At 39.2% G+C, this 27851-nt stretch overlaps 1 protein-coding gene across 1 annotated transcript in view; it reads right to left on the minus strand.

Moving 5' to 3' along the window:
* Positions 1 to 859: 859 nt before the first annotated feature.
* trabd2a (TraB domain containing 2A) overlaps positions 860 to 27851 on the minus strand; it is a 62030-nt gene continuing 35038 nt past the window's right edge. The window contains exons 5-7 of the mRNA XM_082542415.1: positions 6553 to 6643; positions 4521 to 4793; positions 860 to 2224 (exon numbers count right to left, since the gene is read on the minus strand). Of these exons, the coding sequence (XP_082398541.1) occupies positions 2017 to 2224; positions 4521 to 4793; positions 6553 to 6643 (572 nt within the window). The 3' untranslated portion in view covers positions 860 to 2016. The remainder of the gene's footprint in view (positions 2225 to 4520; positions 4794 to 6552; positions 6644 to 27851) is intronic.

The following is a 27851-nucleotide window of genomic DNA, read 5'->3' on the forward strand; positions in this document are numbered from 1 at the left end:
TGTACTTGTTGTTACCCAATATAACACTTAGAATAACTCAGAATCACTGCCCTAATTTTGCTCATGCATGTCAGCACATCAAGCACATAGCCACTCCTAAATAAAAGCACAAACTAACAAGTCACTCAGCGTTTCCTGTTAATGTAACAAATCAATTATCTCTCATTTCCTGTACATCTAAAGAGCCAGTTTGCTCCGGTTTCCTGTTTGTGTCTCGAAGGAAAGATATTTGCCAGCAGAGCAGCTGTCTTGTTTGTGACAGACCACATGCACACGTCAAACAACTTCTAATAGCTGTCTTATCACATTAACATCACATAAACATGCCATGAACCCATCAGGAGGGCAGCATGTGTACGTGTGTGTGCCCACTCCTTTGTTCAGTTGATACTGCTGTACCTAAAGCTGATGGACCTAAAAAACATGTTAGCTAACAGATGGCTATTTATACATCCAGCAGACATAGGGCACACAGCATTAACATTAATATTCATACATCTCTGATGAAAAACAACAACTAGAAACAGATATGCGCAATTTAGCTGCTAAACGCTTGATCACTGAAAACAGCTGCCTGTTGGAACTGAGGGTTATACACATGATAATGGGACTGGAGCGTAAACCTGTTGACCATTAAATAAAAAGATTTTTGAAGGAATCCAAAAGGTTTTAAGTGTTGGGAAGCTGTTCGTTTGTTCGTTGTGATGAGTAACACCTTTAAGGTACATAAAATAATTTGATCTATACTTAATATAACACTGGTTATTTTGCTGTAAAAATTTCTCTCCCCTGACTTTCCACTGATTTGCTTCACAGCGAAGAACGAGCATCGAAGACCAATTTTACATCCAGATAAATATTTTATTGTTGCTATCTCGTGCCATAAATGAAATGTGAAGGTCGTAAAGCACTACGCGGTCTGCTCATGTAGTCAGTTTAATTATTATTGCCATGATATGCATTTGAAATTACACTGAAAGAACATTTGAAAAACAAGTCATTTTGGCATCATGGTGAGATGAAATATATAAAAACAAAAGCCACAGGGAATGTTTCACATGGCTAACAGCAACACTACAGTTTTAAATAAATAAAAAATGAATGAATGCTATGTAAAACACACGCGCGCACACACGCCCAGACACATCCACATAAATTCTTTCAGCAAACATATACATCAAAGCAGTCGATAACACTAATAAAGTACAATACAATCACCTGTCCCTTTCAAAAATGTAATTTCAGTGAGACACATGACATGGGGCTATGGTGGTTAGTTCCTGATTTTGTTTTGAAAATATACTGCATATCTATTTATACTTTTCCATATAAACAACAATGCTTCTGATAATCTTAATTTTTTTAATAATTCTAAAATACTTCTATAATATTCAAAAGGCGTATGTACAATTTTCTCCCCGCAGCAGGTTTTTATGTAATCAAATCAGATTCTTCTAAAATAGAAGAATAAATTAAAGTCTGAGCACTTGTGTTTGCAAGCCCAGTGGGTTTAAGAGCCGATAGACGTTGTTTGTCCCACGCCCACGTACTCTCACAGAGATACTCAAAGGACATGTGGTCCCAGTTGCTGTTGGAGAAAATATTTAAGCTGAAAAATTACTTAAGTGATTTCTCAAATTTTCAGAGCAACTAATAGCTGTCTACTGTAACTGTGTAACCCAGCAAGGCACTGATGAGTTGTGTAATTAGTGATAACACTACCTCAGTTTGAGCTTCTTGTTTTCCCTACTGCATACTCTGTGCTCACTCTGTGTAAATTAAGTGAAACTCAGACCTTTATGTTTCAAGTTATATGAACTCGCATGCACATCAAAGCCCAATCTGTAAAGAGATGAGCCCTACTGCCACACCTTTCCAGTTCACTTCCAACATAGCAAACTTTCTGTGCCCAAACATCCATGGAGTGAACAGCTAGACCAGACTTTTTTTTAAGAGCAGTATATTTGAAACCGCGTACGTGTACCAGTTTTATTTAGAGTCCTTATAACCATTTTACTAGAGGGCCACAGTCCATATCTGTGAGATCACTATAGGTAGTGTGAGGTGAAAGCTCAGTAAAGACAACGAGAAGATCGAAGGCGCTGGTGCTGCTGAAGGAACACGATGATAGTTGTACTGGCTTTGGATTCTGTCAGGCGGCTGCACTGTGATGTAACCATTGATGATGCGAACCATTGGGGGAGGCGGGGACTGCACCACAGAGCTGTAGAGAGAAAAGAGGCAAAAACATGGATTTAATAATGAAGATTTATAATATTTCTCAATTGAATGATGGGTCGTAAATGATGAACACAAAACAGAATGATTTTAATTGGTATAATTAACGAGGATCCTGCATTCATTCTGTATTTGCATTTCTTTCACTGGTTTGTGGGCAAAGGGAATGAGTATTAGTGTGGGTAATACTCCCCCCCCCCCCAGGCGCTCCCCAACTGAAAAAAAAATTGGTTGCACAATGACGCTGCGCATTGCACACTGACACAAATTAACACTCATTAATGCAAAATAATTTAATTTCTGTCAACTACATCATGGTTTAGCCTTTAAAGGGTTAACTGAATGACGGCTTTCACAATGAACCCATCTTCACTGCTGTGACATTAACGTTTGCTTACATTCATTGATTTTTTTCACTCTTTTTATTACAGGAAAAACAAAACAACATCAGATCTTAATTTCAGAGGCTTTAAAACTCTGTATGCTGCAATTAGTAAACTACACCATAATTTTTCTACAGGCACTGGCTCCCATTTTGCAATTTAGAATCACTACAGACTGGGTAGGGTCTTATTAATTCCAGACTTTTACTTTTTTTTTTTTTTTTAAACAAAAAGCATTTTGTTTTGTTTCTGCACTGTACAATTCTTTGGTACTGTAGGGGAAATTGTGGCAGGATCAGCAGGAAAACCAGCCTCTCTCCACATCCACACATTGTCAAAAATTGCCAGAGAAAATATGCAGACTGCAGAAAGTCAACAATGGAAACATTAATGATGATGAAAGCCACAAAGAAAAAGTTCTCTGACAGAATTTCTGGGTGCTCAAATCACTGATCGTCACATGACCAACTGCCAATAAACCTGAAAGCTATTATGCCCTTTGTTACTCTTCCTTCATCCCCAAATTACACAGACTGAAGTGTCTGTGAGGCAATGACTGCTTTGAGGTGGTCAAAACCACACAGACATCATAGCATTTCCATTTTTATTAAAAAGAAACACTCCTAACATAATGCCACTTTGCCCCAAATTTACATTACTCTTCATACTTATTTGCATTCAGCCAAATACTCAAGGGGCATAGTTTTAGAGAAATTAACTTTAGTTTGTGTGAAAAGGCCTTAAGAGGCGCAAAGAAACCAGGTGTGACATACCATGGCCACACAACAAAGAACTGTGAGACTGGGGTTGCTTCTTTTTCTCAAATTGCCTTACTTTCTCTTACTCAGCCACCTTTTTAGACATTAAAATATACAAGAACGTGCATAACATTGTAACGTCCATGCACAAAGAGTCCGTTTCATTTCTGCTCAAAATACAGGATCTTGCGGATTTAGAGAAAACACTTCTGCAGAAATAATGTACACAAATGTTCACAAACCTCCTCTGTTCACATGAAGAAGTGACACTATTTGTTTAGCTTTTTCTTTCCATCACTAATTTGGACTAGTGCATACTGCATATTGAAATAATAAATACTGGTAGCACAAGTTCAGTTTTACAAACTGCTGCCTGCAACAACTTCTTAAGTCCAGATCTACATCTGAATAACGCTAATGTTAGCTGTTCACCCATTCTCTGTTTCAATTAAGATAAAAATTTCTCTGTTTTGTGTCAAGATCACATGTTGTCCTTTTGTCTTTTCTCTTGCAACCCAAATTTGGGCAAGGCCATGGAAAATTTAAATTCCCCAAAGGTGTGACTGAATAGATTAGGACTGTTTATGTGTTGAAGTTCATATTAGCGTTACTGCTTCCAACCCAATGACAAAACTGTGTTTTGCCATTGCAAAAAATGCAGGGATGTTTCCACATGGCAGACCACACCTTGTGCAAAAGATTCTTCTTTGTCTGAAAGGTGATCTTATCGTGTTGTCCTGTGAGTTCCTGCCTGGAGCTACTGTGAGACCAAATCCCGATACTTAGCAGGAATTCCCAGGTCGCTCTTTTCATAACCAAGACACCTACACTAGCTTGGAACTAGTCAGGACTCATATACCACTGCAGGGCACATATGTGTATGTGCTGAAGTTTATGCAAACTGCATGAAGTGCATGGTGATGTGATATGGTGGCTGTTTGAGCCTGCAGCACTGCACCAGGAAGTGTCAGTTTTATTCTATATACAAGTGTGAGTTTCCCTTTACATCCTCTCTGGCTTGTTTCTGAGCTCTTGCTATCATACTCTCATTTCACCTGTGGCCTTTCATCTCTAGTCATTGATAACCCATATATAGAGAAGAAAGACCTTCACCTCTTTACCCCTCTTTCTTTCATCTTACCTCTCCTCTATCCGAACCCAGAGGTCATTAAAATGCCTGTGCCGCTGTTTCTTCTGCTTATTCCTCCTCTTTTTCTTTAGCATTTTTCTCTCAGATTTCTCCAGAACCTCCAGGCTATCTGGTGGCAGAAGCATGTGGGGTAACAGATCCTCCTCCAGAGTATGCCCCTGACCCTCCTCTTTGTGAGGAAGCTCGTGCAAGAAAGGTTCCAGCTGAGGCGACTCATCGTAATGGTCCTCCAGCTCTGGTGAGACGGGTCCAGATGATGATCGCCTAGAGGATGCACATTACAGTAGGGTAAGATGCTTTAGAAAGAAAGAGAAAAGGGGTTCGTTGCATGTCACTTTTATAATAAAATCATCAACTTTAGTCTTTAATCATCTTTAATCCTGCCAACGATGGTGCCAAGCCTGTCTGCAAAAGAAGAAGAGTAGTTACCCTGCCTAGGTGATCAGAAGCAGAAAACTGGGGATACAAGGCAAGGAACCATATGAAGATTATAAGATGATGTTTGCCTGTCCGAAGCAAAAGCAAAAACTTGAAATCTTTATGCTGAAAACACATTTTTGGGGCTGTTTTAATCAAATCACGTGGGACAAAAAGAGATCACTGTTGAAGAACTCATCAAGTGTGGTGAACTATATGAGCGCCAATTAACAATGATCATGGATACGAAGGTGATGCTGGACTATACTGGCGATGAAGCCAGTGTTGGTTTCACACTTCACACTGCAGCCTGCCCACATTTCACCCTGCATATGATTGTCTGGAGGGCTTTGCCATAAATGGAACTTTCATAATGCACCAAAGAAGATGCAGATGAAACAAACTGAGCACATCTTACAGCCTCTGTGCCTTGTCCAAGGATATTGCCATGGACACCAAAGAATGTAAGGACAAGGTCTGTTTTGCTGTTACAGGCAAAATAAATATCACATTTTCCTGTGAGGTCACTGAAACATGGCATTATAGTCTCGTGGGAGAGTCTACAAGTGCAGAGAAAATGCTGAGCAAAAGTAGCAAAGTGCTGAAAGCAGGTTAGAGTGTTTTTATGCAGGCCAGGAGTTTATTCCACCTGACAGTCCTGTTAAAGAGCCTGCCAATAAAATATTAACATGACAGTTTAAAGTGAATATTTGATCATAATAAGTAAATGGCAGTGAAACAAGCAGGAGAAATACACTTTCAAATCACGAGCAGAGCGAAGTCGAGAAAAAAGTATTATTAATTATTAATATTATATATTATTATAAACAGGTCTCCATTCTTTCTCCATTCAGGATGCAATGGAAGGACAAAAAACTAACTACAGTCTAATAGTTAACATAGCTTCTTTTTGTGGAAGAACAAATTACAAGTTGGGAAGCATGACAGAAAAACCTAAACTCTTCTTTTTGATACTATTTGACACTAGTTTTCCTTTCAAGACACGTTAATCACCATGAATAAACCAATACTGGTAACAAAGAGAGTAAATGCACTTAGACCTGAACAACTGTGATGTCAGATATACTAATGAGAAGTCGAATAATAAATTGTTATACATGGATATAATGAAGGCTGTCTGTTCTCTCAAGACAACATCAAGGTAGTCTATGAACAGGCAAGATGTGGGTTCATCTCAGGCTCATAATACCGTATCAAACACGGGGGCTGTGTGTGAGAAAGTAGAATTACCTATTCATTCACTCAGACACAGGAACAAGAACACAGATTTAAAGCGAGATTACCACCCTCAGTGTGCCAAGGTAGACTGCACTACATGCTTCACAGCAGGAGGTGAGAACCCTACTTAAATTGGCCTTTTCAACACCACTTCATTGGTGGCCAGCGGGGAATTTGTGACACTTATCTTCCAGTACAATCTAAGCTGAAACAAGAGAAGACTTGCAAAAAGCACACAGGCGGGGAGATGTTACCGAAAACACCATATAGTATATGAGAAACTGCATCTAAAAGCCATGGATGTCTTACGGTCCAGTCCTGTTAAACAAGCAGCATTATGATGATGATTAGACTGAAGCAAACTCACCGGTTTATGGGTTGCCCAGCAGGTGTGTGCTCCACCTCATATCCCTGGCGACGAAGCACGTCAATAACTGTGTTGTTACCCAGAAAGTGACCTACAACCAATAAGTAGAAAATGATAAATTTGCTGTTCTGAAAGGAGATGATGAGCCATCTCAAACTAAAATAAGCGGAACATTGTCAGGACAGCACCAGCTCTGTTAGTTCTCTTTCTCGTTTAACTTAAGAGTAAAACAAAAAGCAAGCCTGATATCACCAATCAAATTATTACGCATACATTTATATATCTGCTTCTGTCATCATTACAAAACTTATGATTCCTACATAAGTAAGTTCAGTGTTGCTTTTCTCTGCATCTCCTATCCACTTGTCATTGCCTCTCCTTTTCCCATTCCTCTTCCACGTCCTTTACTTCGAGCTTTCTTCCTCCATTCTTAATTAATCTTCTACCTTCCATATTATATCTCTTTTCTTCCCTTTCCATTTTCTTCTCTCTGCTCTCCTTCTTTCTTATGTCCAACTTCCCCTCTTCTCCTTTTTTCCCCTCTCATTCTCGTTGTGACCCTCTCAGCTAGGTGAAGTAGGGGCATTGAGGCTTCAGGTTGCCATGTCAAGAGGTCTCCATTCTTCCTCTCACTCTGACAAAAGGGAGCAGGGGTCCATTGTTTGGGCCTGCTCAGCCGTGGCACCACAGAGCTGTGTAAACAATGAGCCCCAGCACTTTAATCTGGCCTAGAGCCATCGATAGAGAGAGGTTAGCTTAGATGCACTATGGGTGTCGTGATGCTGCCCAGAGACTTGGACTGAATGCTGGTTAAAACAATGTCACATTATGTCCCAGCCATAGAAAAAGGCCAGAGAAGGGACTTCTACAATGTTTGCATATGATCTGCTAGAGTAAAACAGTTAAACGATTTGTGAGTGTGAACTTTGTGAGTTTAGTCTTAGAAGTCTTTTTGATCCCATGAGCCCTATTTTCTTCTAAAGCCTTTTCTTTTTCCTACGCTACAAGCTAACTGTATATTTCTAATGTATAAACAGAAAAAATACCATTAATTATGCTTTCATATCTTATGTTTTCTCTGTCTTAAGGCACATTTACCTAATTCAGGTTTGCTAAAATGTGTAGGAGAAAAAACGCAGTTGCCACATAAAAAGACATTTTTTGTACTTGTCCAGTAATCATTAGCATGGTCGGCTAAATATCCAGAAGCCCTTAAACTCACAATGAGAGCTGAACCAGAACGAAACAGAGACAGAGACACTGTTTTCCAGCTTGCCCAGGTTTAGAAACAACTCAGCGTGATTTATGCAAGTTTAAGTCAGGGGATTAAGGTGGGATAAATGGAGCTGTTGAGCACAATATAGAGCCATAGAGAGATGGGCGGACTTCAGAACTTCAAAGGAGCACAATTCACACACATACGTACACACACGCAAGCGCTAAGGAGGTAAGCCATCAATTCTGTCATGTCCCCAAAGGCCAGTGTGTTCACGGGGAGTGAGAGCATGTTTGACAAGATGAAAAAAAATTAGAGTTCATTTATTCCTGAGTTTAAAAAAGTTTTTTTTTTAATCCTGTGGCACAAGAAAATAAAATAGAAAGTGACATTTGTGTGCTTTAAATAATAAATATTTTTTAATAACAAGCTATCTTATCAACATGTAGCCAATGCTTTAAAGCAGATTTTAGGGCATGCTTAATCAATATAATAGAAAACACAAGTGGTGAGACTTTAAACTTTCACATGCTTGTTTCAGAGGGACATTTTTATTTTAGGCGTTTTTTTGGATGCCATGCAGCAAACCCTTCACACAAAGACCATTTTATAAGTGTTCCATTTAGCATGAAACATGGGAAACTTGCACTCTAATGGTGCGCCCAACTCATGAAATTACAAACAAAAACAAAATGTAGACATCTTTGATTAAAAATGATTGATGCCCCAGGAAAAAGGTATAAAGTGGGAAAAGAAAATTATGTGTTAGGCCTGGATTTTGATGAAATATGGCCTGTGTATGCTGTAACATTTGGCCACTGGCTTTAACCTTATAGGCTGTTTCTTTTGTAGATACTAGTTTCATTTGTGTTATATTAATGTGAATTGTCCAGAGTAACAACATTGCTCATTAATTATATTTATTTTAATTAAGATAAATAAAATCTAAGATTCTTACTTTTGGATACATTTCATTTTAGTACACTCTGTGCCTTTTGATGATAAGATGAAGCAATATTTTCACTAATTTAATGGAAAAGGTTAGCCTACACGAACTTAACAAAACATACACAAGGCCACACCCAGATGTAAGCATATACCATAAAATATGATTCTTCAGTGAAAGCAAATTCTTCTTAGTATGTGTAATTTGTATGGATAAAAAAATTACTAAAGTTACCACTGCCCTGTATAATGTACCCTGCTCTCGCCCTGTGACTCCTGGGATAGGCTCCAGCCCCCCAGTGATCCTGAATTGGATAAGTGGTTAAGAAAATGGAAATGGGTGGATGGACAGAAAAAAGGAAGGCAGTGTTCTACTGCATACGTGAGAGATAATATCTAAAGGTATCAACAAGCAGAGCTCCACTACGGCTGCCTCCAGCACAGTTTAACTCCTGGTTGTCTCAAGCTAAATCAAAACAAACATATCTTTGTACCATAGTTATAAAAGTTGGAAATGTTGGAGTCTACTGACTCACCATGTTTCTCATTACTAATTAAGTTTAGAGTTTTCTAAGTTAAGGTGTTGTTACGTGTTGTTTTGGGTTGGGTACATAAGCAGTAGTTTATATTTATAGGGTCCCATTCAAAACAGAGCTGCAGGCTGCCGCCCAGCATACAGCCCACGCCACAGTTTTAAGAGCACACTTCTAGAATAACATGTGTGACATCTGACATATTTTCACTGATTACTCATTTAGACCAATTTCATACATTTTACATTTATGAAATTGGCTTTTACTTTGTGTCCTATTGCACAATATATTCACTGTATGGTTTATTTTGTACCACTGAGAAGGGGGGGAATGGTACAGATAAAGACCTGTGACCTGAAAGCTTTCATTCACAGCTAACTTCCTTCGTGGAGCTACATGCATACATGAATGGACCTCTGAGTTGGAGTACCATGGACCAGTTCATGTTATGGTTATATAAAAGTGACATCTTTTACAATCATCTACCAGCAGAGTCTAACAATAAACATGAAAACTAAAATCTTTCAAAACACTCTTTAAACATTGTGTCTGAAAGCTGTTACAAGGTAGTCATTTGCATTGTTGCAAAGACTTTTGCTGGAAAGATGGATACATCAGCGGCTAGTCTAGTTCTTACATCCACTTTCCCACACTGTCAAACTCAATGCCGACATCATTGCTCTAGTCCAGTCATTTTCTTGTCTGGTTTCTGTAAGCCAGTTAGCCTCCATTCTGTGTGCTGTAAATATCACTGCTCATTTGTCATTCTGCCATTCAGGCTCTAATTTGTTCAGCCCATCTCCGCCTCACCGTAGTCACTCAAAACTCTATACAAACCTCCATCTTCACCTGCACCACGACTAGCGTCTAAACTCCAAGGGGTCCTGGGCTAAATCCTATCGTAGCCGGGACTCTGTTGTTATAATGGGTCATCTGAGTCTCATCACCACATAGAATAACTGAATTCTGTATCTCAATAAATTATGTTTCTCTTCATTGAACTTTTATTATGATATTGAGATAACATTACTTTCCTGGTTGACACTATAAAACCAGGAAAGTAACTCTATATAGTCCTGTGAAATACTAAGTACACCCTTAAAGCTTCCATAGGAATCAAGGGGGTAAGCAGATGCTGCTAATCAAATGCACACGATTAACCGATCATCAGCAAGTGTGAGCATCTCTGTATAAACAATAGTTTTGGCAGTTTGGTGGTCTGGAGCATGTGTGTTAACATAACAGGTTAACGTGAGGCCACATAATGCCACAGTCTTCCCTGCAAATTCCTCACTAACGTCATAACGTGGAATGCTCAAAGAAGCTGCGAATAAACCGGGAGCTATTTCTCAGCATGCCAAAACAGTTAGAAAAAAACTGAACAGATATGCCTCGTTTGGCATGGTTGCCAGGGGAAAGACTCTTCTCAAAAAAAAGAACATGACAGCTTAGGAATTGCAAAGTTGCAAATGAACAAACAACCAAACTTCTGGTAACGATTTTAGCTTGTTTTGCAACCACAGGGCCCGGAGTCTAGAGCTAAAGGCTAATTGCAAGGCAATCTATCTAACAGCTAAAGAATGGTCAACATTTGGGGATATAGCAGATACCAAGCACACCAGTAAATCTACAGAACAAACACTGGCAAAACAAATCAGGTTTGTTGCAATGACCCAATCAAAGTGAGACTGTGAGTCCTGTGGCAGACAGTGTTGGTCAAGTTACTTGAAAAAAATAATCATTAACTAATTTCTGATTACTTCCCCCAAAAAGTAATCCCGTTACTTTACTGATTACTTATTTTCAAAAGTAATTAATTACTTAGTTACTTTTTAAAAACACGATTTACAACCTGAAGAGGTGATAAAGCGATAGATCTTTCAGCCCAATTCCACTTTTTCTGCATAATCCATCATACAAAATGTAATCAAATGGAAAAGTCTCTTTTTAACTTGTTTTATCAGTTTTAATCTTTTAACTTTACGCATCAAGCAAAAATTTAATTATATGCACCATTCTCTGACTTTAGTTTAACATTTAAGCCTATTTTCTGCACATTCTAGCACATAGGTAAAATAAAATATTTTTTGTGTTTACACTCAGTCTTTCAAATAGATGCAAGTAAAACACAGCAGAAATTAAATAAAGTCAAAGACTAGCAGTCCTGTTGCTCTATTTTCACCTCTAAAGCAGGAGTGGGGTAGGCGGAGGTGTGCTCTGGTGCAGGTGTGCTGCAGCGGTGTGGAAGAATCCGCGAGTTTCTCTGTGAATTTCCCATTATGTCGTTGCGCACTCGGTGCTTGTTTAGGGGTTTTTTTCGCTGTAAAAAGAAGTTTTCTTCCCACGCAGTGATCAGCGGACACTAATGTTTTTGTCACTTTTTATGGAATTAAACTCAAAGTAAGGTCAGTACTTCCACACTTTAAACGCTGCACGCTCATACTCTCTCCTGCACTCGATATATTATCCATTGTTGATCTGCACACAGCTGTTGTCACAAACGTCGCACTCACTTACGTCACTGTCATGAGACATTCTCGCAAGAAATCACAGTTTTAGTAACGCAGTAACGCAGCGTTCCTACGGGAAAGTAACGGTAATCTAATTACCGTTTTTGCGATAGTAATCCCTTACTTTTAGGGTTGCCAACCGTCCCTTAAAATACGGAATCGTCCCGTATTTAGAAACAAAAGTACACGTCCCGTATTGAGCTAATAAGGGACGCACTTTGTCCCGTAATACAGTGAGAATCAAAAGTAGTCTATAAATGTTTATGGAATTAACGCTTTGTTTGAAAACATAATTCCCAGCCCCTCTCCTGCTTTGTGACCAATGAGCTGACAGCACACTTATGACAATTCGAGTATGACAATTCAGATTACCGCTCATCTCATTGGTCGAGGAAAGGTCGCTTACGGAGAAAATACCGGAAGACAACAGATGACCACAACAAGAAGCATGGCCAACAGGGAAACAAACGCTGACACTGCGGTGCAAGTCTCGGACGACAGTACACCTAAAGCTGGGCAGACACTGTGCGATTTTTTCAGTCGCGTTATTCAGCTCCTGCTCAAACTGCACGATTGACTCGCAGGGGTTAGAAGTTGGTAGGTCACGATGCAGGTCTCACACTATACGGCCCGATGCTCTGATGGGACCTGAGTGCTCACACTGTGCGTCCATAAAATGAAGGTTATAACAGAAAATCTGTCGCTCGCTCTCTGTCTCTCACTCACACAGACACGCACACCACCACCATCAACTTTGCTAAATTGCTAATGAAAAACATTGATCAGACAGCTGTGATTTAGCAGCGATGTAGATCCAACTATTTTCACGGTTGTTGTGGTCGTGATAATTTTGTGAGGCCACATCGAAAAGGCTCGGATGAGCTTTTCAAAGTTCTACAAGTTGTGCCTCCATCGCTTGTGTCCAGATCACACGCTGCACAGCTGTGCTGCTCCGTCTTTTTCACGGCGTTTACGTGTTTGCGCGCGAGCAGTGTGAGCGGCTCACGAGCGATTGATGATCGGGAGCTGGTCGTGAGGTGTTAATCACTTCTCGTTACCCCACGTATACTACACGATGAAGGCCAAAATCGGTCCGATCACTCAAAAATCGGCTCAAAATGGGCCTAAAACCGCACAGTGTGAGCCCAGCATTAGAGCAGCAATGTTTGTTCCCCTCAGAGAAAGGGAAGAATGGGAAAAGGAAAACACCTGGCTGGAAAAAGTTAATATGGGCATGTGCAGTGAATATCAGCGCTATGTGGCCAGAAGTGTGATAATATAATTTATTTTGTGTAATAAACGACTGCAAGGATAGATGATTACAACAAATAGATGACTAATACATAAAAGTAATACATAGATGAATAATGATGATGAGTTAAGATGCGTAATCATGGGAACAAGCGGGTTTTCAAACGGGAGCAGCTGATTAGCATTAGAAAAGCTGAAATAATATTTCAACTGAAGCCGATTGTACTAAATGCACTAAATGTGCACTGTTACAAGAATATTTTTCTTTCTATTGTTTTCTATTATTTTAAGTTAAGCAGGACAGAGTTCTTTTAAAGAAAGATTTACTTATATTCTCAAAAGTTAAGCATGACAGGCTTCTGTTTAAGAAAGAGACCTGTTTTACTGTGTTAATGTTGTCATTTTGAGCTAAAAATAAATGGCTAAATGATCATTTGTTTCACATGTGTTCATATCACAAAGAATACACATCTACTTAAATCAAATTCAAGTCAAAGGGTTAAAAAAAATAATTTCACACACAAAAAAAGAGCTAGAAAATTCACCACACTGGGAAGGGTGAAGACAACTGGGTCGCCCGGCCCTGGCCACGAGGTGTCCCTTATTTATTTTTCAGGGAGTTGGCAACCCTACTTACTTTACTCGTTACTTTAAAAAAGTAATCAGATTACAGTAACGCGTTACTGCCCATACTGAATCAACACTGTAAAGAACAGTGGTCAAAATTCTTCCACAACCATGTGAAAGACTTAGAAAGCCATACAAAAAAATTATTACTTCGTTGTTGCTGCTACAGGTGGTGCTACTAGCTAGTTACAAGCTAGGTTCTACATGCTAGACTCTGCAGTCCACAGGACCTTTTCACATGACTTTAAGTGCTAAATGTGAATATTTGTCTGTAACATGAACAAAATACAGTTTTGCTAACTCTAACAGAAAAGGACCACAGCAGTATTTGTCCTTAAACGCTTATCCAGTTTTCAGAATCAGTGTGTCAAATTATTAGAACATATGGTAAGCTTTAAATACTGTTCCTTTTCCATACACATCAATATTTACATTACAACTTGTAACTAAGGCTGAAGCAGCAGTTCTCATAACATTACAGCATGCTGGATAAACAAACTCTACACGTATAGGCACCGCTGAGGACATTCTGCCCTACATAGCCTTTTCTTTCCGTTTATGTACACATGTTCCTTGCTAGTCAGCTGGACCCAGCAGCCCATAATCATGACCACTGAGCACTGAATAAAGCCTTTTACTGAAGACGATGACAATAAGATATCTGATGTGTGGAGCGTTTGGTTTGCTTCTTTCGGGAAGATACTATTATTGGCCAAGACGCAGAGCCACAATCTTTGGCTCAAATGGTCATTTTCAGTTTTTCTATTCTTGTTCAGATATTTGACGCTACAGCGGTTTCCTGAACATCAACTGTGCATAAATTATAGCACAGAGACAAAGAGAGCTATAAAAACAGAGAGATTCAGACTTAAAATAACAAACTGAATTTCATGATCTGACATCTCTAGGACGTCGGAAGTACTAACCTGCCAAAGATTTTACTGGAAAATCAGTTTTGGCTCTTTGAGCTGCTAAAAGTTGAGCAAAACCTCAGTGCCTTCAACTGTCAAGGAGACTTAGCCATCCATGGAGGCAACAGTCATGTCAAAGGCAAATGACAAGAAAATGACTGGTTATCAACTCACATAGAAATCACACAGCCATCCTGGTGTTTTTCAAACAATGCCAGCTCAGTATTAACACACATATCAAGTGTCTGGAAATACGGGCTCTGCTTACACTGCACTTTTTTAATCTCTGGTTAAGTCATAGATTTGCATGTCCTTGATGGACAGTCAATTCCTCCTTGTATTAAACTGAAACCTCATCAATTATCAGTCACATGCAATTTGGTTGAAAAGAACAGGACACCGTTGGAAGTAATATCAAACCACAGGCATGATGATTAAACACTATCAAGCTAGTTAAGAGTAATTACACACAGTGCCTTGTAATACAGTCTATCAATCTTCACTTTATTATTCTATCATAATTTGTAGACGGATAAAACATTTCATTGGATACAGCTGAAAATACTGGATTTCTTTTTTGTGAATGGTTTGTTTCACTGATTTTAAAGCAGGCTTCACGACTTTTTTCTTTCTATTTTAAGGAAAAAATGAACAATTGGCGTACAACAAATGAAATCAAAAAAGCTTTACATAAAAGTGCTGCTTACTTTCAAGAAACTAAAATCTGACTCAAAAGTTTAGATTGGAGCAAAACAAATGAGTATTAAATAATTAATAAATATTGATGCAGTGATTTTTGTTTCTTCTTAAACAAAAAAAAGTTGCAAGGAAAGTTGGTGGCAAATCTACTTAACACTTTGAATAAGATGCATTTCTCATGTGATGCAGGTATTCCATCTTACTTTAACTAAAAAATGTTAGTAGTGACCACAGAAATAAAAGTACAGTACGCTGAGGGTGATGGGAAATAAAATCACTTTGGGTCATAAAACCAAAGTACTGGTCATATAAAAAGTTCTGGCATAATATGACTTGATATATTGTTAACTAAAATAATAGAATAGTATAATTTTATTGAACAAAACAAACTTTCTAGTGGCGTGGTCAGTCACTAGTTTTCATCCAGTTGAGACTCTGAGAATTTTACAATAGCAAATCAAATACCTACCCAGAGAAATGCATAGTTGGTACTAGAGCTACACTGATAACACTGCTGTTGAAGGTGACAGAATGGAAATACATGAAATAACCACTGAGTGTTTAATCTGAATACCACAGTGTGATTGCACAGCAACAGCTGTTGTTCTACATACATGAAACTTTCATAATCTTCCTACAACGCACAAAGTCACAACTCCTCTTATACATTCAAAAGATAAACAACCAAAATATTGCCAAGCAACCGTCTACAGATGATAATTGGTACAAATTTGTACCAATTATGCACATATTATACACATATAAAACCATCAAATCATTTTAATTTCACAACAAGTAGAATGCAATTTATATCCAAGGTACTTTTCGTGATGCATGACTTTAGCATGCAGCTTAGCAACCACCTAGTAATGGGCTAAAACATTTGATTTTTTAAACATGAACTATAAAATGCTAAAGTACTTCACTTTATATATATTCACTTTATAGTTTTTGACATTTAATTTCTATCTACAAAAATGCTATTATGCAAGATATGTTATGATGCCACCATGGTCTAAAATCACAGCCCAAATAATCCTGTATCAGAGGCATACACTAGATTATCTCATGCAGCCAGCTTGTGGCGCTGAAACTCTTAATGTTAACATTATTCATATCCTTGTGGGCACCGTGATTTTTTTTTACCATTGGATGAGTCATGGAAAAAAACTTTTTTTAATGTCATTGCCTGGAATAAATTTAGCATGATGTTACATGCAAATATGTGCTGTCATTTTGATCCAAACCCCCTGCAGGATAAGGGTACTCTTTTCGTGAAAGCATAAGAGAGAATGCCAAAACCAAGACAGCTTTGGTTAAACGGGTGTGCATACAAGCCAGCGGATTTAGTCTCCACCCAAGTCTCAAGCCTTTTATTGGAGTACATCAACTTTCTAACTGTAGATTATATTACATTGTAACTCAGTACAGTTTTATCTCTTGCAGGTCCTTCAAAAACACAACTTACCACAAAGACTTTAAAAATGGTGGACTCTGTAGCATCAGAGCAGTCCAGCACAGAGGACAGCAGTAGAGCTTCATGTGTTGTTTTAGTCAGACTCGACAACATATTACATCATTACAATCAGACCTCATTCATTCAAACTCCTCCAGGATGTGGTTTTGAAAGGGAGATGCCAGTGATAAGAGAAAGCTGTGATAAACGATGGTTGTGATACGGCTGTAAGAATTTGAAAGACTGATCATACACAAGAGAAAGCCACACACCACGTACCTTTATAGAGTTAGGCCAAAGAATGCTAACATCTCCACCAATACCAAAACATTTCTCCTTGTACTTCTCTCAGGCATGTTACTGTGTGACAGACAGTTCACTAATAGGCTTAATTCAGTGAAATAAAACAATTTACAATCAAACTGATAGCAATCAGGATTATGTAAACAGACACAGCTGTTGAAGTAGAGATGACAAAGAAAAAGCGAGACACACAGGGAAGGCAAAACAAAGAAGCTAGACATAAATGCAGACAGAAAACAAGGCAATTCAAGACAGAAGCAGAAACAAAAGAGCAGATTTATCCTTCTTACAAAAGAAAAACAGATTGCAAAGCAATACAGGAATGTCAAGACTTCAGATGCCAGACTGTGATAGCAGAGGACAAGAGCATCCTTTAAGGCCACAGTTTTACAGCTAAAACAAACTATTGAGATTCTGTAGACTGTATCTTGAAGCTGTGCCCACGCAAAGTTGGCTTACTACCACCAACCTGAATAAATGAGTGGGGACAAGACAGTTTGAAGCGCGGTGTTAGCTTGGTGGTGGTTTTCAAACAATTAACCAAATATCTTGAGCTCAAGCTAAACTAGGGAAAACGGAGATTAGGAAATGTGAATTTGAGAAGACATTACAACTAGACGTGAACTCCTCGTTCACATAATTTGGATCAGAAAGGTTTTAGGTGCTTCAGAGGAAATCGATTACATTGCCTTCATCTCATCTGACACTGTTTGTTACCACCAATTTGTTATTTAATGATCACCGTCTCTGTCCCAGACAAGTGTTTCGGAATAATGGTCTCTTTAATGTGGATGTTATTTGGGAGAATGTGAGAGAAAGTACATGGAGTTGCATTGCTTAGTGCAAATTTGCTGCAACTTTGTTCGCACTTACAGAATTGATGAAGACGGATCATTAAATGCGTTTGTCATTTAATTACTTTGTCTTGCTTTGTGCATTTTTTTGTTTTTTTTAAACATGAACCATGCTTATAATTAGTGTGATAACCGCTCAAGGGTCTGCAAGAAGTTTTTAAGGTTGTGCTGAGGAACTGCAGCTTTAAATTTATGCTGAGCCTAAATGAAAAACAGGGCACATAAGAGGTATGTGGTGTGAGGTTGTTTTTTAAATAAACCCTCACTTGAAAATTTGTGGTGGCACACAGCACTTTGGAGCCGTGTTAGGGATTACATCTGTCAGGCTGCAATAGTCTACACTCTCTCGCTCAGCGCAGTCCTCATTTTTAGCTCCTTCTGCCAAGACATTAAGGGACTTGAGTACACACCGGCTCATTGACTGTGAAAAAGTGATCAAAGTTGGAAAATTCTTTACAAGCGAGCAGTTCTGACAAAATAAACCGGAGCAATGCCAATTCTGAAGGTCCCTACCACTGAATGTCTCATTTTACAAATAAAGTTTCAGAGAATATTTAATAGGGGATGGTGCTGGGCCACCTGTCCACCTACAGCCTGGAACTGACTGTAGCATAAAGTGGAAATATCAAAGTAAAGCTCCTAAAAAACTGTACTCGTCACTTTCCAGTGCTTATATCCAGTTCAGCGTCTCAAGCGCCAAGAAGGAGAAAAAAATACCCGTGTGTTTGAATACCCGTGACTGAGAACGCTCTCTTACTGATATACAGTCTTTGGATTTCATGTTAAATTTAATTGTTTCTTCAGCTGCATGGTAGAGACTTTTTGAAACGGTAAAGTGAGACAGATGAAAAATGTATGCACAATGAAGACATTTATATAAAGAAAGAGAAGGCAATTTGATATATGCAGATATATTCTTTTGAGAAAAAGAAACGGGCTTTGTAAAAGATGCCTATTGCAAGTTCAATATTATACAAGCTTACATACTCACCAGGTTCACCTAGCTAGTATTAGGTTAGGCCAACTTTTCTCTTCAGAACTCTCCTAATTCTTCATGGTACAGACTGAACAAGGTGCTGTACACATTCCTCACATATTTGGGTCCATATTGAAATGATATCATCAGAAAGTAGCTGTACAGTCATAATATAAATCTGCTGTTCTACCACACTGCAAAGGTCATATGTTGGATGTAGACCAGGGGTGTCCAACGTCAGGCCTCGAAGGCCGGTGTCCTGCAGGTTTTAGATGTGTCCTTGATCCAACACAGCTGATTTTAATGGCTAAATTTCCTCTTCAACATGTCTTGAAGTTCTCCAGAGGCTGGTAATGAACTAATCATTTGAATCAGGTTTGTTGACCCAGGGTGATATCTAAAACTTGCAGGACACCGGCCCTTGAGGCCTGGAGTTGGACACCCCTGATTTAGACTGATGTCTGTGGAGCCCATTTGAGTACAGTGAACTCTTTGTCATGAGTTGTCACAGTTTGAGATGATTTGAGATGACAAGGCGCATTATCCTGTAGAAAGCAACCAATCAGGAGATGGATACACTGTGGTCCCAAAGGGACGTGCATGGTAGGCATGCACCACACCATTACACCACCACCACTGGCTGGATGGAGCCACTCTTCCACCCTACTGTTGCTGCAGAAATTGAGACTCATCAGGCCAGGCATCAGCTTTCCATTCTTTTGTTATCCAACTTTGGTGAGCCTGTTGAAATTGTGGCCTCACTTTTCTGTTTTTAGCTGAAAGGAGTGGCATCGTCCGTCAAGGTTCGATGTGTTGTGTTCAGAGATACACTTCTGCATAACTTGGTTGCAACAAGGCATACAACAGGCATTTTTGTATTGGCATCAACTGGGCATGTTCTCTTTTTCAGATCATTCTCTGTAAACCCTAGAGATCAGCAGTTTCTAAAATACTCAGACCAGCCTATTTGGCACCAACTATCATTCCATGTTCAAAGTCACTTAAATTCTTCCCAAATTCTGACGCTAAACAATTCTGACGCTGAACTGGCTGAAACCACATGCAAATGTATTTAGGCATGTACATGTTGCAGCCATGTGACTGGCTGATTAGATATTTGATATTTGAGATATTTAATAAGCAGGTAAATGAGTGAGTATGAGTATGTAATTATTATTATCCTTTCTTCTGGGTCTGTTTGACCAGTGGTTCACAATCTCATGGTCAGGACACTGGAAGCTAATAAAAAGGTAGACGAGTGTACTTGTCAGCAAAGACACAAAGCTTTGTTCTGTGTGAGCAACACATACTGCAGACTTTGATTACCGTTATACTGAATCCAGAAAAGCCAGAAAGTTTTAAAGACTGTCAAAAGTTATCAGTTGTTGTTTTTTTACAGCAAAAGAATGAAAAACTGTCCACACAACATGGCCAGTTATGTTACACTCTGCCACCAGAATGTATTCCTGGAGGTTGCATACTGTAGCCTCAAAAACCACTTCCTCTCAAACAAAAACAAGACACGCACACACACAAACCTCTGCGATCCTGCTGTGAGTCTCTGCTCAGGTTTTCAACTGTTTGAGCACAGAAAAAAAATATACCAAGGGGAGTCGGATGCCCTCTCACTTTTTAAAAAGAATTCCAGATCGTCATTTTTCTCAGACGTTTTCTCACAGGACTTCCATCTAAAACATGTGGCTTGGAGTGCAATTTTGTGCCCATTTAGTTTGAGTAATCTGCAAGAGCTGTAGCAGTTGTCCACGAGGCCTGCATATTGTCTTTGCTTTAGGTCTGTGTTATAACTAGAAGCAGATCCACGGGACAGAGTATTTTAAAGTCTCCCCGGACGTTTGTGACTGCCGTGTTGCCTTTACAACACAATCACTTTTCTTTTTCTCCTTTTTTTGACAAATTCAAAAGCACTTTTTTCAGACAGTTTCCTGGTTGTTCTTCCTCTGTCTCTATTCACTCTTGTTTTATCCTTTACTACCTATTTAAAAAGATTGTGACCTGCATTGAACTGTGAGCCTACATCCTCCAGCTTTCTCATTTTAGCTTCATAAGAAAACATTCTGCAGCAGCTAAAACATCCGAAGCAGCTTGGGCAAAACCTAAAAATGATGTTTTTCTGATTAAAACCTCTCATTCACTCCAGATCTTTTTAAATGCCAAACAGAAGTTATGACCCACAAAAGGGTAATTTCAGCACATGTTAATTAAAACCATACCATCTTAAGCTGATTATTTTGTTCTTTCTGCATCTTTAGCAGGAGGACAGCACCTTCATTTCCCTAATGCTTATAATTTAGGACACATGAAACTCAATCATTTATCAAGTCATTCATTTTAGGACTCTAATGAAGCTAACGACTATTTGTACTCTGTTCAACTAAAACGGTAGTTCATTAACTTCCTTGCTTCTTCTTTGCACAAACAGTATTGTGGGAACATTGTAAGACCAAGTTCTCCTCTTGCAGATATAATCTTTGAGAGGACACAGATGTAAAACACAAAATAAAAATGCATTTGTTATGGAAATGACATCAATCAAGTATTTCTACAAAAAAAAGATGAGCACATGTTAGGGCAGGCTAGGTCGTCCAGTTCCGTAGGCTATACTCTCACAGGGAGTTAGAGGACGGCCCCTCGCTTCAGAGTTTGTCTGTGTTTACTCTTCTTTCCAGATAAGGTGATTTCTACTCCCCAGCTTCAGTATGCCTAACCTTCATACTTCTGCAGATGTAAATAGAAGTTGCATAGGCAGAGGTTCCAAGTGTCCAAGTGTCAGGTCCTAATGTTACAGAAAAGAATCCCCTGAGCATAAGGCCTCCCCCAAATAGTAAAAGCTAGAGTGACCTACATTTCTTGAGCAGAAATAATCTTTCAGCAATAAGCGGTCAGAGAAATATCATCAGTTAGACATTTTTTTTACATGTATGTTCATTAACATGCACTGTCCCAAATAAATTGAATTAAATTAGTAAAGTACAGCTCCCTTGTTCAGCCATGAGCAAAGGTAACCTCTCTGAGTGCCTCGTTGATCTACTCTCCTCCTCGCTCGGTTACTCTGTCAGCTCTGGTATGTGTTTGAACTCTTACTTAATCCCACAGACTGCAGATAAAAATTGAGAAAGCCACTGTGACATCACCCATTGGTTAGTTAAGTCCCATTGTGAAGCCTTAAGTTCCCAATCCGCAGACCTAGAAACCAGCTGGCAACTCCTTGGCAACCCCTTGTTTCTAGGGAAAAGTTTGTATTCCCCGACTGGTTGGTGAGTGGTTGCTGGCTGTCTGTGAAACTTAAAACTCCAGTTAGACCTAGAGATCAATCAGTGAACCCTGGTAACATCTGGTTGCTAAGAAAACATCTGTGTTCCCCAGACTGGTTGGAAAGTGGTTGCTGGCAATCTCAAAATGAAATAGGTCACCAAAAGACATATGGTGCTGCATCAAAACCCTGCTGGCAAATGCTTGGTTGCTGGCAGGTTGCTGCTGTCACTGTAGCTTGCATGGAAGATTCTGACTTGTAAAACAATGAATGAAGGAAACAGACACCATTTGCTTTAAAAGTAAAAGGTGCACGTTTTGAAACATCTTGGTTGCAGCTGCAAGGGGACAACTTTTACTTTGAAGGTGAAGATTCTCCATTTCTCGTTTGTGTTGCAGTAGTTTCACTGCAGCTCGGCTAGTAGTTCGCAAGCATCTTTGATTCTAACTGTGAGCAACCATGGCAACATAATCAAAACCATCACAAAGAGGTTTTTGGTGCTACATGCCAGCAATAGCCAGCAACCTCCAGCAAACACTTGCCAACCAGTTGGGTAATACATTTTTTTTCGCTAACAGCCAGAGGTTGCAAGGGTGTCCTCTACCTGTCTCAAGGTCTGTGTGACTGAAGCCTGAGCTGTGAGTTTTTGCCATCTTTCAAAATCAAATTAGACCCAAATTAATACGTCTCCTATGAGTTTTCCTACATCGAAGCCAATGTAGCATTTTCCAAAAGATTACTAAAAAATGGGCAGTGTAGTCCGTGCTGCAGGGAGAATGGACTGCCATACCCGTTATGTGTCTGTGAGCGAGGGAGCAAGAAAGAGAGTCGAAAAGTAAGAGATGTCACCGACCAGAAACAGGAGATGGAAGCATGTAAATATATAATATATATATATATACAAAGTTGACCCAGACAACAAAGTAAAGCTAGTATTCGGCTGCGATCCCGACACGGAACCCGACGTATTAGCCAGAGGTCTCTTTACGGTTTTATGCCGTTAGGGTTCGGAGCCGTGGACCTGTTTTATATACGTGCGGAATAGTTTTCTATACGAGATCGCTGCAAAAAGTGCAGCCTTACCTAATGTCCACCTACTGTTACTCACTTTATATTAAGATTTTAACATCTAGTTGGTATTGGTATGGCGAGTAACCTTCAGTAAAAGTAATAAATCACACAGCAATGTAGATTCATGTAGTTGTAAAAAGCATGATAATATATTAGGTAATCCAAAGTATTCAGAATACGTTACTCTCATTGAGTAACATAGCGGAATACATTACAAAATACTGTTTGGGGCATGTATTCTGTAATCTGTAGTGGAATACATTTTAAAAGTAACCTTCCCAACACTGTGTACAGGACACATAAAGCTAATCTAAGCCAGAAAAGAAGTTACTGAGGTCAAACCTTGCTTTGCTTGTTTGAATGTACAGAGTCACCGTACAGCCAGAGACAGACTCATTCATACAGGAACTGTACATGAGAAATTTCCACTCAAAATCATCAATAGATGCACTGCTGCTGCTAAAGATGTCATTTTTCTTTCCCTCTCCCCTTTTATATAGAAGCGAGTTACCTCTGGTCCAAATGAAACTGAGCCTCTGGGCAGGCATGTAAAAAGCCTTTTTCCAGGTGGATAAGGAAATACTCCTGAGTTTGAATGAGGTCAGTGGGTGAGGAGTTCAACTCTTTTAATAAATCACAGCAAACTGTTGTGACAAGCATTTAGTGCTGCAGCCGAGAGAGAAGCGTGAGCTGTAGGAAATATGTCTTTCAAGTACAGAGGCTGAGGCCTTTGACCAGATGACTTCAACAAAATGTATATATTTAGGAGCGCTTCACTCAGCAGCTTAACAAGCAGTTAGTTACCCAGAGGGGCTGACAGGTTTATCGCTCTTTTATCCTCATGGAAGAAGACATTGCATGTGCTAATGATACATTACAGATCGTGGTATCTTAACATCTGATTGCTAAAATGTTTTGTCTTTTAATCTGGGCTGAGTTTAATATTATACATGCAAACAGAAACTACTCACAGTTTTAAATAATAAGTAAAAGTCTGTCTGGCTGAACTCAAAGCAGCTAGTTGTTCCTCTCTTCTGACACAAAACCTCATCACAGTGTGTTTACCACTCTGGAGGTGGTAAACACACCGTGTCCACCTCTTCAGATTTGTTTTTAAAAAAAAAAACACCTGATAGCTGTTGTTTTATTCAATCAACATGATTAAATATCTTAATAACTGATAATTTCATTTATCATTAAATGTATCATCATAAACTAAACCTTAAAAAAAAGGTTAGGCATAAAGGTGTCATTCAAACTTAAATCCGGGACTTAATGTAGGATTGGCAGATGGTCTGGCCCTAGCTGCCTGTTTCCCTAACCGGTGTGTGGTAGGTCTGGTCTGGATTTTAATGGTGTTGGATGACATGTGTGTTACTTGTGTCAGCGACTACCCCAAACAGTTGTAAACTGGCTGTTTATGAGTGTGAGGTTGCTGTGAAAAAAGCACCATATTTTTTTTGACTTTCACACCATCTGGGCGAGAAAAACCAAAGGGGCAGTGGCAGCGGTGATGCCGTGCATACAGTAAAAACACACAGCAGAGATCTGAGCCATGCATGTGGAAGATTTAACCTGGAGAAATCTCTAGTCAATCCTATGAAGCTACCATTTTATGTATGTAGGGGCAGTAGAGGCTTAGTTTATTTACACAAAAAAGTGTTGTAACAACAGTTATAATGTAATGCTTTTCAAATGAGCTGAATATGGTTTGATTGCAGTGTGTAGCAGGATCATAAACTATAGATTCTGCATCAATTTGTTTTAACTCTTCATCACAACTATATTTACATTGAGGGAAATATTCAAACCTGTGTTTATATGGGGTTGGCACGGTGGTTAGCGCTGTTACCGCTGGGTTCAAACTTACTGACTCCCCAAGGCTCAATGTTATCACTGTGCCAGTGGTTAAGTCCTGCCACAGACTAAAGCATGCTTTGTAAGCTGGTGACTCTAAATTGCCTGTAGGTGTAGATGTGAGTGTCAGTGGTTGCTTCATGCCATATGATTAGCTGACAACCTATCCAGAGTGTACCCCGTCTCCCATATGACTGTCATCGTATCTGCTAAACCTAATCCTAATCCTACTCTGCACTTTGGGAGAGCAGCACCAACCATTGGCAGCAAATAATGCTTTAAAATATTAAACAAAAACAAATACCTGAATCCCAAATATCAATTGAGATTATCTATAACATTAAATGTGATACAGAACATTTTTGCTTCTGCATGTATTATTTCACATAATTGTGAAATAATAACTGTATCATTATCACATCATAAAATAACAAAAAAAAGCTTCTGAGTTATTTACAGTGAGATATGTACGGTTATCTTATTGGCTTCACTCTATTTTTGTGGTACAGCACTTATGTGTCAATAAAAGCCACATAACTTCACTGTTAACATAAAAACTGATATAAAGTAGCAGCTGAAAATGGTTACTGTCACACTACCATCTTAAAATGGTAGTGGGATTTGGATTCACTGTCATGTCCATTGGCTCGAGGGGGCTCCAATTGGAATATGCCAGATATATTCTTATTATTTAAGTTGCTTTTAAATAATTTGGCAAACAAATGCATTATAAATGTGGCTATGTTAGTACCCTTTGCTTATGTTGAAACTAGAGGACTCAGCAGTTCATCAAGGGATTCCAGTACCAAGAGCATCCCACATACTGACTTGTCAAGGTGCTTTGTGTGAGTTATGAGTTCATGTCAACTTCTGTCATGAGTTGCAGCTCATGAGCCAAAACATCCATTTATTACAGGCATACCCACAGTACTAAACAGCTCACTAACCAAGGGGTATTCACTTTAGCAAGGCTGTACCAAGCTAAACAGCAAAAGATCCAAAGTCAAACCTTAATTGTCTGTGAAAAGAGTCAAACATTTCAAAGTACAGTAACCGTTAGAGCCTGTCAACCACACTGGCTATTACACTGCCGCAAATATTTAAATTTGTGGTTTTGGAGCAGATTTTCAGGGGAATCATGGTGTGCTAAGGAGCTTCAGGCTGAAACATGGATGTATTCAAGTTCAGCCTGGAAAAAGAAAAAACATTTGAGAGCAGGCAGAACGTCGCTCTCGGCCTTTAGCGATATGTAAACACACCATTTTATTAAAGTCAAGCGTGCCAGGGTATGGCAGAGATTATAAAGGGAACAAGGGTTCAGATTGTATACATGGATTGGGTTACTGTACCTATGGAGCGGAGCAATAACCACTTCCATATGTCTGTCTGAACATATGGCACGTTTTCAACATCATCATTCACGTTGAGTGATGGGCGTGGTATTTCAGACAAACAAGTGGGGGAAAAGACAAATTTCTAGGAGGTATTTACTTACAGTACAGTAAAGTACAAAGTTGTGACAGGATAGCTGTTTAGCTACGCAAAGTAAAACTGGAAAAACCTTCATAGTTTTACCATTATGGTCAAGACAAGGGCAGAATATATTGAGTCTAAAATCACTGCTCCTTCTAGGACTAAAGAACTGGCAAATATTATATGTACACCATTATGAGTTATGTTGTTAAAAAAACTTTTAAAAAATTTTTAAAAAGGCAAATCGCTGAAAGCTGGCTCAAATCCCAGTATAGTCAAAATCTTTTTATTGACATGTTTTTGTATGAGGATGACAGGAAAGACTGGGGCAATGTCTCTGTTACTCTAATAAGCCTGGTTTTTATGCTTTAGCAGAAAGATGGGGCACTAAGCATGACACAGGGTACTTTGTGCTGCAGGTGTATGAAACTTTTTTCTACCTTAAATTTTCTCATAACAACCAGAACTACTGGGTGGTCACAGAGGTCTGTGCACCATGAATGTGACTCTGTTATAACCGGCTCTTATCACCGCATCTCTTTTCCTTCTTCAAATCTTTACCCACTGCACTCTGTGAACTTGCATTAACAGGCAGTTTGCACAAGGAAAAGAAGAAAGGACTCTAGACAACAAAGTGTGAGGTGGGAGTAAAGAGAGACACAGCCAGTGTAGAGTGAGAGTGTGTGTATGTGTGTGCTCCATTGGGCCTTAAAGTGTAGTGTGAGGTACTGACCAGCGACCGCTACTGTTTGTTTGACTGCTGCCTTCCTGACCACTATTCTGGCCAGACTGCTGAAAAACAAAGTTTATCTAACAGTGAAAGCTGGGATGCAAACCAATCACAGGCCACATTCTGGTGAATTTTTAACATGAGTGTGAAAATGATGACAAGAAATTAAATAACAATTTCTCAGTTGACCAGTCAGTTTAGCCCCTACAGCTCAGTTCAGGTAAAAGACTTTCCACCCACGTGTAACAAAGCAATTCTTTCTTGGTGTATAAATCAGTGTGTATGTGTTCCTGTATGGGAAATTATTTAGGGTGCGAAAGCATTTTACTCTAGTGTGTGACTACGGTCCATTCATGGATTTATTTATTTTTTTCGTACAATGCAAAAACACCTAAATACTCACATAATATGGCTCACACAGTCAAAGATAACAACTGTGGGTCAAATCCAGTGCACGATTGTTCAATTATGACAGAAGGTATACATATCTGCACAAAACCTTTACGGGTTCCTTTGACTATGCGTCTCCTAGTTCGGCTTGTTCACCAGCCAGTTTGAAGTGTAGCCTCAATTTCTTGTTCTTAGCTAACAGGAGAGGCACCCGGTGTAATGTTCT

This window comes from Aulonocara stuartgranti, assembly GCF_965226115.1.
Source record: "Aulonocara stuartgranti genome assembly, chromosome: 7".
NCBI classification, from domain to species: Eukaryota; Metazoa; Chordata; class Actinopteri; order Cichliformes; family Cichlidae; genus Aulonocara; species Aulonocara stuartgranti.